This window comes from Macaca nemestrina, chromosome 17 (assembly GCF_043159975.1).
Source record: "Macaca nemestrina isolate mMacNem1 chromosome 17, mMacNem.hap1, whole genome shotgun sequence".
Lineage (NCBI taxonomy): Eukaryota > Metazoa > Chordata > Mammalia > Primates > Cercopithecidae > Macaca > Macaca nemestrina.
Genome location: NC_092141.1, coordinates 83,731,161 through 83,747,957, shown reverse-complemented (window position 1 = coordinate 83,747,957; position 16,797 = coordinate 83,731,161). Strand labels below are relative to the sequence as shown.

The following is a 16,797-nucleotide window of genomic DNA, read 5'->3' as shown; positions in this document are numbered from 1 at the left end:
GAAGAGGCACTTAATTCCAACACTACTTGAGTGCCCCGGAAAAGCTGGCCTTGCTATCTAGGAGTGGGGGCACCAAGGCAGACGGGGCATCAATCAAGTCGGTGACAATGATGGGCAGACGTGCAAAGGTGCTCACTCACCAGGGAACATGCTCAGCTGTGTCACCCCAACTGCCTGAAAACGTCAGGCTCCCAGGGCTGATAACAGGTGCCCTGTGCCCCGGCCTGCACATGGCAGTGGGGGCCACCCCCAAAGCGGAGCCTATGGAACTGAGTCTTGGGCAAGTGGAGCAAGCCTGTGTCACCAGGGCAGGACAGAGCTGAGAGGCCAAAGAGCTGAGCTGCTGTCTGTCTGCTTCAGCTCCGGGATCCCAGGAAGCTCCCGTCTGAGTCAGTTTCCCCTCTGTGAAATGGGATGACACTGTGTACTTTACTGTGTGGCTGGGGGTCAAAAGTCACTGGTATGCGCTACACCGATGCAAGGTAAACCGTGGGAGGGCGGGGCACTCATGGCACGCATGGCACTGCCAGGCGGGCACATCACTCCCTCTCCACCCTCACGAAAAGGATATTTTCTCCTTGAGTGGTACTATTTTAGGAGGAAGCCATTTGGTTTTGAAATGGGGACTGCACACCATTTTAAGTGTTGCAAACGGACAAAGGCCAGTGTTGCCATGGGAGAGGGAGCCAAGATGGAATCCTGGCAGAGCGAGAGAAAACAGGGCTGTAGCGAAGGCCTGGAAGGACCCTTGACCCTTCCGGTGTCAACGTGAGCCTGAATCTGAGGCTGATCTCACCCTCTAGGAAGAGAGGCTAGCAGACAGAAATCCCCCTGGCCCTCCACTTCTTCAGGAGGGTGTCTGGAGGGAGCTTGGGAAGACTCTCTCTGTCACAAGGGGTGGCAGGTACTGGCCAGGCACTTGCAGGCTGTATCCCTCTCCTGAGTCACCTGTGCCCTGGAGGTGGATCTCACAGCTCCTGTGTTCAAGGCAGGATAGCAGGCCAGGGTGACCTTGTCCTGTCCCAGGGCAGCCAACGAGGGGCCCCCTGCTCAACACGGCCAGTTTGCGGCCGGGTCTCCAGCCAGGCATCAGCTCCACTCTGCCATCTGCGCTCCCGGCTCTGTTCGGCCGGGGCCTGCCGGGCCACCTGCGACCCAGCAGCATCTGTCCACCTGTGAGCGGTGGATGCTGCTTAAAGCGTTCTTCCTAACGGTGAGAGGCTTTCAGCACCTGGGAGTCCCCACTGTCCCCTCTGACACTGCTTCCCTCTGACTCTCTATAGGAGGGATGGGTCCAGGCAGGGGACAGGAATATCGGCTGGGAGGTGATGCAGGAATGAGGAAGTGCAACAAAGGCGCTGGGCAGTGCCCTTGATCCCAGGGGAGAGTGACACACGCCTGCGTCCCAGACACTTGGGACAGTCTGAGTCCCAAACAGAACTGGTTCATACGCAATCCTATCACCTTGCCAGGGGCCCCTGGCCCCTTCATGCTGTAGAGGAAGGAATGAAATGCCAACTTCTGACTGTGTTGCCTACCAAAGCCGGAGAAACTGCAGAAAGAATCCTGAGATGTTCCCTAGCCTGGAGGCAAGGTTACCCGTTTGAAAGAGCTGGAGCATCTCTCACATTCCCATTTGATTTTTCAAAAGAGCAGGAGGGTTGGGTGGGTGGGGGCCTGAGAATCCAAGGTCAGCTGACAGTGGATCCTGATGATAATCTCCATGGGCTCTAATAACAGGGCCGAGGTCACCGCTGGCTCCAGCTGCAGTGGCCTGCTGGGACACCCCAGAGAGCCCACTGAAGCAGCCAGTAATTCAGCGGACCTGCGCCCCGTGACACCCTGCTCTGTGGCTCCTCCAGGGAAGGAGAGGGAGAAAGTGACTCCTCTCAGCTGTAACGGGAAGCACAGGATACGGACAAGGGTCGTCAGGCGCAAGGAGGGGGGTTGGAATTTTCCACTGGTGAAGGTCAAGGGCTTTGGGAGGTCACTGGGAGCTGCTGGTAGAAGCATCTCCCTTTTTGTAAGTAATCACAATGCTACACACAGGCCAGCCCTGGAGACAGTTACTACAGCAAGGATTCTCACTGTGCGTGTACATCTCAGGAGCATTCCTGGGAAGACACAGAAGAATCGCTTCCAGACGACTTTCTGAAAGTTAGACCACAATATAAAAGTCTGTATCTCTGTCCCCCAGAACCACTGTTGTAGAACAGCAATGAAGAAGAGGTTATTAGTAGGCCCTTTTAAAAATGCAGGCTGGGTAGGGGCTTCATCTACCTGAGACAAACAAGATCTGCATGCAGAGTAGGGAGGAGTTTTCAATCCTCCCCTGACCTACTCGTTGCCTTGCTGAACACTTTGAGTGAAGTCTGGCTGGCAGCAAAATCAGAAACAGTTGGTGGTAAAAGGCAGCGTGGCGTCCCTAGAAGGGATGGACAATCTTCTGAAACAGAATGACCAGGGGGCAGCGGGTAAGGACAGCCTTCCTCCTCTGGGGCCCAAGGGGCCAGTTGATGGAATCGAACTCCCCTGACCTTTACAAAGACACACAGGGATAAGCCCTGCAGGTCAGACTTGGGAGGGGAAGATGCCATCTTCACTTGCAGGAGAGCTCAGGACTGAGGGAGGACACCCACATCTTTGCCAACCTCTTCCGCCAGTCACTCTGCCCCTTCCAACTCACTGAGGGAGGGGAAGGGCCTGCAGAGCAAAGAAAGCACCAGAGTTTGGGGTCAGGGGAACAGCAGGCTACTGTTCTGCAGAACCTCACACCCTGGGAGCCACATGCAAAACTGTGAAGTGACTTCTGAGACAATGCCAAGGCCCATCTGCCTTGATTTCTCCAAACTGGGTAGAAGAGCCCATGCAAACCAAAAGCCTCTGAGCAAACAGAAGCCCCCAGCAGGGGACTGGGCTATGGGGGAAGGATACTGTCACTGGCCCAGAAAAAAAAAGGCTCTCGTGGGCAGTCAGGGTCTCCACTCCTGTTCTGCGGCCTCTGCTTCCTGTTTTCGTGGCTTTTGCAGGCTCTGATGACAATTAGCTCTATGAGTTATAAGTGCAATATCTGGGAGATGAAGGCAGTAATTAACGCCCGTCTGTTTTCCTGAAGGGTTCCTTCTGTTCGGTCAGAGAGTTATTGAGATCCAGGGAGGGAGGCTTCCATCATGTGGAAAGTTTATAGGAATAAGTGAGGGAACCATTTAACAAGGCAAGAATAATGCTTCTAAATAATTTATCAGGCAAATAGCAGCAGCCAATATTCCCAGCGCGTAGTATCCGTTTTGCTGGTGGGCGGGGAGTTTGCCTGGCACGGTCTTTAGATTCCAGCAGCCTCCCTAGCAAAGACCCACCAGACTGGCTCTGCTGTGGCTGCTCTGCCCTGAACATCGGCCACTGTGTCTGTCTGAGCCACTCAAACCCCATCCTCCATCCCCTCCTTCTGCCCATCCACCCTGCTAGAGATCCAGACGGGGCCTTTCACTTACTAATACCTCTGCTAATTTTATCAATCATGGTTTGTTGAGTGCGAAGAGGCTAACGAGCCTCAGCTGTGCTACTAGTGCCTGGGCTCACCCCTCCGGCTGCCATGCTGGTGCCTTTTCCCGCCCCAAGGCTGGGGGAGGTAGAGAAGGGTGCCAGACAATTAACCTGCTACCAAATTCCCACCAGACCTGCAACGGAGGAATCAGGGACGCAGCTCTACTAAAAGACAAACTGCCAGCCACAGATGAATGTGCAGAAGAAACACCGACCATTAGCTGACTGCTCCAGAGATGCAGAGAGGAAAAGCAACCTCTCCACAGCCCAGGCCATAGGGCTCCTGCAGCACGGCTGTAGAGTGGGACTAGGAGGGCAAGAAAAACCATTCAGTGTACCCTTGGGGTTAACAAATCCAACCCCAAAGAGCCTGCAGGGCCTGTGGAAACCTTTCCTCAGATAGGGATAATGAAGTCCGGAGGCCAGCTCCCTGAAAAGCTTGGCTGTCTCTTGGTCCCTGCCTCCCTGCTCCAGATCAGCCAAGTGGCCACGTGTCACACTGTGTGTCACCTAGCACACCTAAATTTATGTCAGGGCTGAGGAGGACCAAGAGGAAGCAGAGAATATTAACAGATACTGCAACAGTTGAAGAAAAACATTTCTGAGTCCCGCCCCCAAAGTAGGCAGAGATAAATAACTGTCTCTGGTTTTGTATCTTATTATCCAGGACCTGTCTGGCATATTATTCAGCTCCCTGCCCCCCGCCAACAGCACAAAGCAATCAAGAACGAGCCTGGAGATTCATCGTCTTCTCTTGTCCGCTGGGAGGATGAGAGGAGGGAAGATAGGAAGAGAGTGGGCTGACCCTTCCCTATCTGGAGAGGATGTTTATGGCCAGACCCAGCATCGAACCATATGCTCTTGAGCTGGCCAGGAGTAAGGTCAAAATATGGAAAGTTTCTGGAAAAAATGAGATGTGGCACTCCTGGAGAACTCTGCTGAGGGTGGTCCTAGAGCCTGAGCTCAGTTTACAACAGTCACGGTCCTGAATCTGGCTATGACCTGAGTGCCTACTCCAAACCACGCTTGACTTTGAGGCCTGCTGCCAGGAACCTTAGGGGCTAGACTCTTAGTGACGCGATCCATTTCTGCTTGGGGCCAAGGCCCCAGTGCTTAGCCAGAGTGTGGAGAAGGGTAGACCCTCCTCTCTGGGGAAGCGATTCTACCTGGAAGTAAAGGCACTTCAGATGCCCTCAGCTGCCCAGGCCGGGCTGGGGCAGGGGCCACAGAGGCACAGACACTCACCAAGTAGATGCGGTAGGCGTCCACTCGGCGCAGGGGTCCCCAGCACCGGTCGGTGTCATTGTATTTGGTGTCTGCTTCCACACCGCAGGAGTCGTTGCCAGCGGCGCTGCTGATAAAAAGAATGACAGCAAGCCCAGGCTCAGCGAGGCCGCCTGGCTGGGCTGGGGGAGACAGAAGCCACTCCCTGCACAGCTGCCTGAGCATCAACAATCAGACTTTTCACAAAGCACTTTGCGGGATGCATCTCTGAGGACGCGCCCTCCTTGTTCCTGCAGCACCATTTCCCAATGACTCAGGAGCCCTTGGTGGGAACCTAGTGGGGCAGGGAAGGGGACAGTGACATGAGCTAAGGACAGACAGCATGGCTGGCTGTGGTCTGTGCAGAAAAGGGCCTGGGCATCTGCATTCCCTAGATGCAATGAACTCACTTGGCAAGGTGCTTCTCCCCTGGACGCTCTGCTCTGACTGGCCGAGGAAGCCCCTTTGGCTACTGCCAGCCTGGGGATCAGGAGGGTACTCACCAGGTCACCTGCATGAGGGAGAAGGGCACGGCAGCAGCATAGATGGCAAGGTCCCCATACAGGTAAACGATGATGCAGAAATAGAACAAGTTGACCCCCACTGAAAGAACACAGCCATCAGTCAGGCAGCTACAAAAAGATGTCTGCATGCTTGTTTTTTTTTTTTTTTTTTGACTAAATCTCTACCTCTTTCATAGCTTTCAGTTCTCTGAGCTGTTAACTTTCTACAAAAAGTGGAAAAATGACCCCAAAGTCCTATTTCTTTTTCTGGCCGGCTACACTGTGATGCTGACAAGAGACAGATCGGCTCATGACTCTCACCTGAGAGGACTCAACAAGGCTGGGAGGCTCAGAGAGATTTTGAAGCCAGATAGGTGCACGATGAGTGTGAGACTTGGCATGGCCAGGGAGTGAGGAGGGAGGAGAGATGCCCCGAGTCAGGAGCCTGACCCCCGGGGTGCATCAGGGCTGGTGGCCCCCTCTGGTGTCAGCCAACACCGGGCTCTAAGACAAGAGATTGCTACTAAAAGAGTTGAAGCAAAGAGAAGTTGACAGAAAATAGCCCAGCTCTCTGAAGCTGGGATCCAAAGGGCAAAAAGCCCTGGATTTCCAAAGGCCAAGTGCCTCATTCTGAATCTGACTGATCCCAAGCACGTGGTGGTCTGGTGTGCTGGGGAGATGGTGCTCAAGACAGGCCCATTTCCTTCTTACGGGAAGCACTCCCAAGGGACAGCAGTGATAGTGCGTGACACTGACACACCCACTGCAGAGGCGACATTTGTCCCCTCCCACTCCTGCAGGAGGCTGAACGAGAAGCTGGGAACACAGGGCTCTAGTCCTAATCCCATCAGACTTGTTTCAGGACCCCGGCAAGTCCATGAACGTCTCCTAACTTGTGAGGATAAGAATCCCACCTGGGCCATCTTCCATAAATGATTCCAGATAGAAAAGCCAGGTGCAATGGCTCTGAAAAGAGTGGCAGGGCCCTACGACCTAAGGGTTACTGCCCAGACAACCAGTCTCCACCCTTGCTCAGACTGAGGCTCACGTTTTTGATGTCACTGGTCTCAAGCTGCTGGTTTCTCTGAGAACATAAAGAAAAATGAAGTGACAGTTCCTTTTTAATCCTGGTGGCTCAGAAAAGCCTGCAGGGTCCCCAAGGGAAAGCCTAGGACATGTTACTCCTGGGCCATGTGAGGTCAGCTCTGTTCCTAGGAGTCTGGCGGGGAAAAGACTAAGAAAACGTGATCCTCAAGGGGACCCAGGAGGCCTCAGCACCCACTTCTTGAATATGGCATGTCCTTCCCTGACATGTCAGATAGCCTGATGTCCAAGCTTAGTGGCCTCTGGGGTTAGCCTGTCACTCAGGCCCGGGCTCCAGGTACAGCCTGCACTCCAGCTTGCTTTCTGCTCTGAGGGGACACATTGTCCCCCACCCCACTCCCAGCCTTTCCTCCACCTGCCAATGGACTCTGGCTCTGTTTACAAACTGCCATTGGCCCTCCCTGGTCAATAAACTTCATTACTAGACACAAAATAAGGGATCAATGAACTTCCTGAGAAGACATCAATGGCCAGGCCCGCATTTCTGATGACAAGAAATGAGCTGGGACTCTAAGGGAGCCTCCTATAGAGGAGGCAGCCCCACCAAGGGAGAAGATGACAATCTGGCAGCCTGTGACTCAGGAACGGAGCAGAGCGGAGGTTTTCAGCTGGGGTGATTTTGCCTCCCAGACCCTACTGGGAACATGTGACAATGTCTGAGGACAGTTTTGACTGTCATAAGTAGGAGGTGCTACTGGCAACTAGCAGGCAGAGGCCAGGGATGCTGCTCAGCACCCTACCACGCACGGAACAGGCCCACAGCGAGGCATTCCCCAGCCCAAACATCAACAGGACTGAGCTGGAGAAACTCTGGGGTAGAGAAGGAGACTCCCTCTAAGTGTGAGGCTGGTCTCAGACAAACGTCTTTATTTTCCATTAGATTTGGGCAAATTAAGAGTCTAGTCTGTGGTGGGGGGAAAAAAGGCAAAACTGCTGGTTACCAGAATTCTTACAGAAATCAGGGCAGATTGCAGAACCCGAAAATGAGAAAGGAGGTTTAAAAGGCATGCGTCTTCCTTCCAATGTGCACTTTATTTTAAAGCTTGCATTTGGAAGGGGACTTTGCGTGGCTGCCAGGAGGAAACGCTTATGCTTGCTCAGGCTGGTGAGACGGGAGGGATAGAAATGGAACAAAGGAGAAGCACAGATGTGGGCTGAACCTGACCAGTTGGTTTTGCTGAATTCTGAAAACCCTCTGTGAGGCCGGTCCAGCAGGGAGGGTGAACCAGGCCCTAGGGCTGCCTTTGGCTGATAATCACATTGCTTCGCCAATGACAAACTAAATGCTTAATGTCCTAAAAGCAGTCAAGGAGATTCTAGTTCCTACAGTCCCCCCCGGCTCTAAGTTAAGTGCAGTCACATTTAAGACTAGAAAGAACTGGTAGGGCAGCCCACTCGACAAATGGGGCTTTGACAAAGGGGCAGAAAATCTTCCAAGACAGTTGCAAGGGGAAGGATGAACTGAGAATGTGACTCTCAATGAAATGGAAATAAACAGGTCTGGGCATTGAAAACTAAACTCTTTTTTCTTTTCTTTTTTTTTTTTTTTTTTTGATACAAGGTCTTACGCTGCAGCCCAGGCTGGAGTGCAGTGGTGTGATCTTGGCTCACTGCCACCTCCGCCTCCCGGGTTCAAGTGATTCTTGTGCCTCAGCCTCCGGCGTGGCTGGGACCACAGGTGTGCACCACCACGCCCAGCTAACTTTCATATTTTCACTTGAGATGGGGTTTCACCATGTTGGCCAGACTGGTCTCCAACTCCTGGTCTCAAGTGATCCGCCCGCCTCCCAAAGTGCTGGGATTATAGGCATAAGCCACCGTGCCCGGCCACTAAACTCTTAAATAGCTCATATTCCAAAAGAACCAGATTTGCCATGAGACATAAGATGTCGCTGGAACACCCAACAACTCAACCCCAGAGTTGGGTGGCTCCCTTATGGTTGTAGCCAGATCCCAGGAAGGAGCAGATTCACCAGCACACTTTAGGGCTCCCGTCTCACTTGGCAAGCCTGGGTGTGGGCTCCTGGCGCCCTCTGCCGGCCACTGGGAAACCAGACCCAGGCGTGCGTGTAGCAGATCCCATCGCTGTCAGAAGGTGTTATTCTAGACAGAATCGGCCAGAAGAGGGCAAGGTCAGAGGCAATCAAGCAGGAGGTGCAAAACCATCAGTGGCCTCCATCAGCTTCCTTTGCAGGAAAAGGAAAAAGCTTCTTTTGTAGCTGCCTCAGGTTCCTGACCTCCACTGGAGTAGCTGCCTGGGGCTCCTGACCTCCACTGGAGCAGCTGCCTGGGGCTCCTGACCTCCGCTGGAGCAGCTGCCTGGGGCTCCTGACCTCCGCTGGAGTAGCTGCCTGGGGCTCCTGACCTCCGCTGGAGTAGCTGCCTGGGGCTCCTGACCTCCGCTGGAGTAGCTGCCTGGGGCTCCTGACCTCCGCTGGAGTAGCTGCCTGGGGCTCCTGACCTCCGCTGGAGTAGCTGCCTGGGGCTCCTGACCTCCGCTGGAGTAGCTGCCTGGGGCTCCTGACCTCCGCTGGAGTAGCTGCCTGGGGCTCCTGACCTCCGCTGGAGTAGCTGCCTGGGGTTCCTGACCTCTGCTGGAGTAGCTTCCTTGGGTTCTTGACTTCCACTAAAGAAGCTGCCTCTTTGTTTTTAATGCCCACAGAGAGGGAGGAATCGAGGAAAACAGGTCAGCAAGGTGGCTTCCAGGTGCTGAGGGAGCAGCTCTACCACCTGCTCTGCCCCATGGTCTGGCTGTCAGGGTGGAGCCCTCATTACAAGGGCGCAGGTCTGCAGGGAAGCACCAGCTCCCCATTTCCCCACACCCCACCCCCAAAAGAACTTCTACCTTTATTGAAGAACATGGAGGCCATTTGTCCCATTTCCACCCGGTCTGTGATTTCAAATGGGTTGGGAGATCCACGTTTCTCTGTGGAGCCAAAAGAACAACAAAGAGGAAGTGGTTCTTCACGGGGAGAGCTTTGGAGGGTGGTGTGGACCTCACTGAATTATTTAAACCGTGAAATCCCCAAGTGTCCAAACTCGAGAAAACTTTTCCTAATGTTTCCTGCTTGACATGGTTTAACAGTCTTTTTTTTTTTTTTTTTAAAGGGAATTCAGAGATGCTCCTGCTGGGGTGAAAGGGAGGGCAGGCATTGGAGCCCAACCCAGCCGACCAGGAAGGAGACAGCAAGGCAGGGGCATATATGAACATGAGGGCACAGGGCAGGAGGAGGAAGAGATGCCACAGAACGACATTTACTCAAGCTTCCAGGGTGCACCAGGCAAGGAACCAGGCATTTAATCAACTCAGCAACAGGAAGGGGGGTGGGGGGAAACTGAGGTGCAGAGGTCAAGGAACTCACCAAGCAGCAAATCTGAGTAGTGGCTAAGCCAGCAGGGGCCAGGCCTGTGCCCAGGACTGAAACCCTGTGATCTTTTGAGTCTACCACAGGGCCTGCATCAGAAACCAGGGGCAGGAAATGCCAGAGTCTGCGGGGAGACTCCCCAGGGCCTCTCCACGAAGAAAGGGAACCCTGTGGCCCAGAGGGAAGTGCGGACCCGTGAGGACCCCAAGACTTACGCACAGACAGGATGGGCCGTTTCTCTGCCCGCTCGTAGTTGTCCCGGATGAGAACATCGCTGTCTGAGGCTGTGGAGGAGTCGTCATCTTCCTCCTCCTGGGAGGCGGCAGGATGGATGAGGAGGAGGGAGAAAAACAAAGGAAAACAAAAGAGCACATCAAAAAAATACAAAATGTTAGCCAGGTATGGTGTCATGTGCCTGTAGTCCCAGCTACCTGGGAGGCTGAGATGGGAGGATCACCTGAGCCTATGAGATCGAGGCTGCAGTGAGCCGTGATTGCAACACTGCACTCCAGGCTGGGTGACAGAGTGAACACCCTGTCTCAAAAGAAAAAAAAAAAAAAGAGAAAAAGAAAAAAAAAGAGCACGGAACTCTACAGAAAAGCCCTGGGACAATGGTGAACCTGCTTCATTTTTTCTTTTTTTTTTTTCTTTTGAGATGAAGTTTTGCTCTTGTCGCCCAGGCTGGAGTGCAATGGCACGATCTCAACTCACTGCAACCTCTGCCTCCCAGGTTCAAGTGGTTCTCCAGCCTTAGACTCCCGAGTAGCTAGGATTACAAGCACTTGCCACCACGGCCAGCTAATTTTTGTATTTTTAGTAGAGATGGGGTTTCACCATGTTGGTCAGGCTGGTCTTGAATTCCTGACCTTGGGTGATCCACCTACCTCGGCCTCCCAAAGTGCTGGGATTATAGGCATGAGCCACTGTGCCTTTTTTCTTTTTGAGACACTTGCCACTCCATACCGTCTCACTCTGTCGCCCAGGATGGAGTGCAGTGGCGCAATCTCAGCTCACCGCAACCTTCATCTCCCAATTCATGCAATTCTTGTGCCTCAGCCTCCTGAGTAGCTGGGATTACAGGCACACATCATCACGCCTGGCTAACTTTTGTATTTTTAGTAGAGGTGAGGTTTCACCATGTTGGTCAGGCTGATCTTGAACTCCTGACTTCAAGTGATCCGTCTGCCTCGGCCTCCCAAAGTGCTGGGATTACAGGTGTGAGCCACCGCACTGGCCCCCGTGTTCTTTCTGCAGGGTATCTGTATCTGATTAGGAAGCTCTCAGCACAGCTATGCTGCCCCATTAGAGGTGGTGGAGACTCACTCCGGAAGAAGAAACAGCACAGTTCCTGGGTACAAAGCTTTCAAACAGCTGAGCTGGGTGCGGGTGGGGGTAGGAGGGCCTGAGGCTGAGACGGGAAAGTGGCAGAGGCTCCATCTGTGCTTTAAGCTTTAGGTGGCTATTAAGCTTCAGCTCTGGGACTGGGGTCCGGGAGCAGTGCTGTGGACAGAGCCCGCCATGCACTGAGAGGAAAAGAATGGGCTGCTGAGACCGCCTGTTGGGTAGCTGGTGGAACGGAGGCATAGCCCAGAGACACACACACCTTGAGGTTCTCCATCCTCTTCCAGCGGAGCTGCGCATTGGCTGCGGCCATGGCCTCTATCACAAAGGTGGTGGTCACGAAGCTGAGGGGTCCAAGTGCCCAGCACCAAAGGCAGACAGGAGGTTGGAGGAGACAGAGAGAAGGGAGACACCATTGTAAGACCAGACCCACCAGCCCGGACCATTTTCTTTCCTGAGAGCTGTACCCTAGAGATGGGCTTTACCTGGTAAAAAGGTGTGCGTGCTTTGATGTTGCTGTCTAAGGTGAGAACGTATTTCCGGTGCACGAGAGAGAGGGGCGTGAGCTGAGTGATGGGAGGGAAACTACCCAAAGGAGAGAGGGAGCTGGGGGCAGAAGCAACGCTGGGACAAGCTGTGCTGCACACCCAGGAGGGGCTGTGGGGGACAGATGCCAAAGGATGCTCTCAGTGAGGGGAGGCTGCCTCACAAAGGGTCCCCCCAGCTTCTGGAAGGACAGCAGGCAGCTTTCACCTCACCTTGCAAGGACACAGGCAAATGGTCACCTCCCAATTACATACACTAATGGAAGGAGCACAGGCATGGATAATTGGAAATGGGCACTCGGCTCCGGAATCCATCCCTTTTTTCTTTGGCAGTACTTTTTACTTTCCAAATAATCTGGCTAATATTAAAATAAGCTTGCACTTCTACGGACCAATTCGAAAGGGAGATTGGGAGGTGGCATCAGATGCTTGCCGAGAAGTCAGACTAGATTGGAAAAATCATCTTTTCTTTTCCTCTTAAAGAAACTTGAGACCTAGATGACAGCTGGAATGCATGAATGCTTTTGTTAACGGAGAATACAGAAGTGGGCTGCCTTCCTGCTAATAAAACCTGAGGTATGGATCCATCTCTGCCATGGAACAGCGTGGGATGAACACTCATCTCCTGCTTTCTTGAGGCCAGGACAGCTCTGCCATCAGACTCACCCCTGCCCCTCCCTGAGTATTGACAAGGGATGGGGGGCTGACTGCTCGCCCTGAGGTCAGGTGGCAGGAGGCAGAGGAGTCGCTTGGCCCCACATCAGTTAAACCCACACTCACTCCCACTCTCGGGGAGCAGCCAGCTTTGAAACCCCCATTCCAACTGCCTCAGCATCTCCAAGAAAGGTTTCTCATTATCTTGCTTAAGTGACCATTTTAAGGGCTTTGGATTTACCCTTCTTTTTGGAAGTGAAATTAAAATCAATCTTAATTAAGGCATAAAGAGACTTCTCATGGTTGCGGAAGGCCAACTCATTGATCACGTTCAAACACAAATGGGTTGAGCAAGGAGCGGGGTGTGGCGCCCCCTGCCTGGGAGCCCCTAATGAACACTTCCCATTCGATGGCTGCCTGTGCTGAAGGTCCTTTAAAGGGGACAGCAGAGTCATGTAAGGACAAAGACTTCTAGAGCTCTTGGCTGCCAGGGCTCACAGTAGATAATGAACCAATAGTGCCCCAAGATTCACTCTTAAAACTCCCCAAAAGAAATGCATGAAGAAACTGAAAACCATGGGTGCTTTCCTATCCCATTCAGCTTCTTGTACGTCTTAGTTTGCTCCAACTACTAAGCTCCGTCTCATCCTTCCACCAGCACCCACCCCCTCCCCATTCAGATCCTCACTTAGATGCAGCCCTCCCTAACCCTGCTTCACCCGGCATCTTAGTCCCCTTGCCCTGCTATGCCTTCCTCTTTCCACAGCACTCACTGCCTTCCAGCTCACTCTTCAATTTACCCATTTATTATCCTCACTGCTCACTGTCTGTCTCCCCACAAAATAAAGTCAAGTCTGCACAGGCAGAGATTGTTGTTGGTGAGGCTCCCTCAGTACCCCGAAGGGTGCTTGGTGCACAGATCGGGGGTCGCTTCTCTCAGGGGAGGTATTTCCAGGTGCTCCTTCCCATCTCTTTTTTGCAGCTTGTGGATTCCTACCTGGTTGAGGATGGAAGTGCCTAGTCCTAAATCCCTTCCTGGCCCGTCCTGACTTCAGACCCGTCCAGTCCCCACGTGTGTGGGAATCCTGAGAAGAGCCACAGGTGGAACCCACCCTCCCTGAAGCACCGGTTGGTGAGGCCCACACACCTGGCTCAAGGAGTAGGCGTCCCTAAAGACCTGGGGAGGTACACGACAGGCGAGTGCCATGCTTGATCATGCACCCAGGCGTGTGTTTATCACCTAATTTGTGAATTACCTTAAGTAAATTCTAAATTCCAAACTGATTTCCCATATCACCTTAAATGTTTGTTAGATTCTTTTTCTGTGGCTGGGTGGTATTTTCTCAGATGGCAAAACTTGATGGTAATGTTAATAAAGCATACATTTAATAGCAGGGGAGGTACATCTGCCAGGGAAGAAATAGGCCAGCATCATATGAAACATTCCAAAGCCTAGTGGACGTCCAGGTTTTTATCTGACCAGGGTTGTGTAACCGCTCCACTAACACAAGCCACCAGGAGGCCTCTGTGACTACTGTCTCCTCTCTGACTACCCTGGCAGGGACTCACTGAGCTAGAGACGGGGTAGACAGGTCTTCCCACCCCTCAGTGCCCTCATGTTCGGGCTTCCTGGGCCGACTGCCTCCTGCTCCACTCCTGGCCCCTGTGGGAAAGCCCCCACTGCCTCTCACCTCATGAAGCCCAGGAACACCAGCAGGACGAGGCTGACGAGCCACCCGGCGGTGGCGAAGGCCTTGGGCATGGTGAGTGCACCCGTGCCCACGATGAGGTTAAACATGTACACCAGCCCAACCTGGAACCGACAGAGGCGACATTCAAGCCCAGAACTTAATCAACATCTCCCCTTAACAGTTCCCAAGGAACGACCCTAGTGATGGCACCGCTGTGGAGGCCAGAAGGCCAGACTTTAGACAGGGAAGGAGGCAGGACAGGAGAATTACACCCGGGGTCTAAGGAGCCAGGCCTTGCAACCATAGAGCCTGTTAACCAAACATGAATACGTGGATGACTCAAGCCCTGGGGTTCAGTTTCATCTCTATTCCTACTGTCATCACTGCCGTCCCCTCCTAAAGCTGCATCGCAGATGCTAGCACTCTGCTCAACCAGGCTGTAGGCTTCCTGGGGTCAGAGCACCACAGGCGGGGTACCTGGCATGAAGGTGAGCGCATAATGCTGACCTCGAAGAAACACCCACTTTTCCAAGACCACTGAGCATGTGGGCTCAAGGTCCTTGCCATTGTCCTTTGGGACATGGATATTCATGCTTCCCTTTCTCCACCCCCTCCCCGTATCAACTTCAGGTTTTCTTTAATAAATTTGAGATATAATTCACATACCATAAAATCCACCCATTTAAAGTACATACATCAGTGGGTTTTAGTAACATTCACAAGGTTGTGTGACCAGCACCACCAGCTAATTTCATTTTATCACCCCCCAAAAAAACCCATTTCCATTAGCAGCCACTCCCCATTCTTCCCTCCCCGCTTGCCCACCCAACTTCAGGGTGATTTCTCAGGTCACTGACTTCAGGTTTTTAAACCAACCCACAGTTTACAATGATTCCCTTTCCAAGATCTGAACCGTGAACTTCCTGTCTGACCCAAGCCCCTATCCTTCTGTGACGCTCTCCAATCCCCCAGCCTCCTCCCCTGCCAACCCTCCCTCCCAGAAGCCCACCCTTATTTTGGCATCATCTGCTTCCTTTACTGGTGCAATCAGCAGGCTCCACCAAGCACACACCTCCTTTCCTCGTGTATTTCTCTTAGTATCAACCTTTCTGCAGACCTCAAGTCCAGCTGCCTGCTAGTCACCTACACCTAGACACCCCATTAGTAGCCCCATCCTCCTTCCTTCCCCCCCAGATCGCAGTCCTAGTGACTTTATTTCTGGAACTTCTTTGGTGGCTAACTCTGGTTCCTATCCTTATTTACAATTCAAATGAGTCTTTCTGGCCTGGACTGGTGCAGTAGACTCCTAACTGGTCTTCCTGTACTCTGCTAAATTGGGCGACTTACCGTATGCTTTACCACCTGTTTCTGATCATTAAAAAAGACAAACACCCCATCTCTGGGAATGCTCACTCGTTTCTCATTTTCTCCTCCTGTTCTTAGAAATATGCGCTTTTCTTTATTTTAAAAGTTTTCTGAGATAGCCACATGCTGAATTTGTGATCAGAAACACACAAATTGCTGCCCATTCTCCCAGACTCGGTCAATTATGTTTTTTTTTAAAGCATGAAGAGGACGGGTGCAGTGGCTCACTCCTGTAATCCCAGCACTTTGGGAGGCTGAGGCGGGTGGATCACAAGGTCAGGAGTTTGAGACCAGCCTATCCAACATGGTGAAACCCTGTCTCTACTGAAAATACAAAAATTAGCCGGGCCGTGGTGTGTGCCTGTAATCCCAGCTACTCAGGAGGCTGAAGCAGGAGAATTGCTTGAACCTGGGAGGTAGAGGTTGCAGTGAGCCAAGATCGTGCCGCTGCACTCCAGACTGGGTGACGACAGAGCAAGATTCTATCTCAAAAAAAAAAAAGCATGAAGAAATAGAGATGGCCAACTCCCGCCTTGGGGCTATTGGCTGGGGGAAGGAGGGGCTGGGCAGTGGTTAGAAAAGACAGGCTTCCCAGCAGGTGCTAACTGGACATTTGAGAGCAGGACATAAGGGAGGCCACCCTGTGGAGAGGAAAGCTCTCTGCCTGCAGTATGTGAATACCTGGCACAGGACCAAAGCCCTCTCGTGCCATCTCCCCAGCCCCTCAACTCCTACCCAGCCTTCAGGGCCCATTCCAATGCAACTTCTTTTTTTTTTTTTTTTTTTTTTTTTTTGAGACTCCTGGAGTGCAGTGGCTGGATCTCAGCTCACTGCAAGCTCCGCCTCCCGGGTTTACGCCATTCTCCTGCCTCAGCCTCCCGAATAGCTGGAACTACAGGCGCCCGCCACCTTGCCCGGCTAGTTTTTTGTATTTTTTTAGTAGAGACGGGGTTTCACCGTGTTAGCCAGGATGGTCTTGATCTCCTGACCTCGTGATCCGCCCGCCTCGGCCTCCCAGAGTGCTGGGATTACAGGCTTGAGCCACCGTGCCCGGCCCTTTTTTTTTTTTTTTGAGACGGAGTCTCGCTCTGCCGCCCAGGCTGGAGTGCAGTGGCCGGATCTCAGCTCACTGCAGGCTCCGCCTCCCAGGTTCACGCAATTCTCCTGCCTCAGCCTCCCCAGTAGCTGGGACTACAGGCGCCCGCCACCTCGCCCGGCTAGTCTTTTGTATTTTTTAGTAGAGACGGGGTTTCACCGTGTCAGCCAGGATGGTCTCGATCTCCTGACCTCGTGATCCGCCCGCCTCGGCCTCCCAAAGTGCTGGGATTACAGGCTTGAGCCACCGCGCCCGGCCTCCTTTTTTTTTTTTTTGAGACTGAGTCTCGCTCTGTCGCCCAGGCTGGAGTGCTCACTGCAAGCTCCG

The 16,797-nt window shown here is 52.9% G+C and overlaps 1 protein-coding gene across 2 annotated transcripts in view; it reads right to left on the bottom strand.

Moving 5' to 3' along the window:
* The window catches only part of LOC105469136 (transmembrane protein 104), a 62,930-nt gene that overhangs the window by 38,634 nt on the left and 7,499 nt on the right, over positions 1 to 16,797 (bottom strand). The window contains exons 3-8 of one of the 2 annotated variants that reach the window (XM_011719765.3): positions 14,010 to 14,131; positions 11,382 to 11,463; positions 9,994 to 10,090; positions 9,259 to 9,339; positions 5,310 to 5,409; positions 4,789 to 4,897 (exon numbers count right to left, since the gene is read on the bottom strand). In XM_011719765.3, coding sequence (XP_011718067.1) covers positions 4,789 to 4,897; positions 5,310 to 5,409; positions 9,259 to 9,339; positions 9,994 to 10,090; positions 11,382 to 11,463; positions 14,010 to 14,131 — 591 coding nt within the window. The remainder of the gene's footprint in view (positions 1 to 4,788; positions 4,898 to 5,309; positions 5,410 to 9,258; positions 9,340 to 9,993; positions 10,091 to 11,381; positions 11,464 to 14,009; positions 14,132 to 16,797) is intronic. The other variant, XM_011719766.3, reaches the window with a different exon arrangement.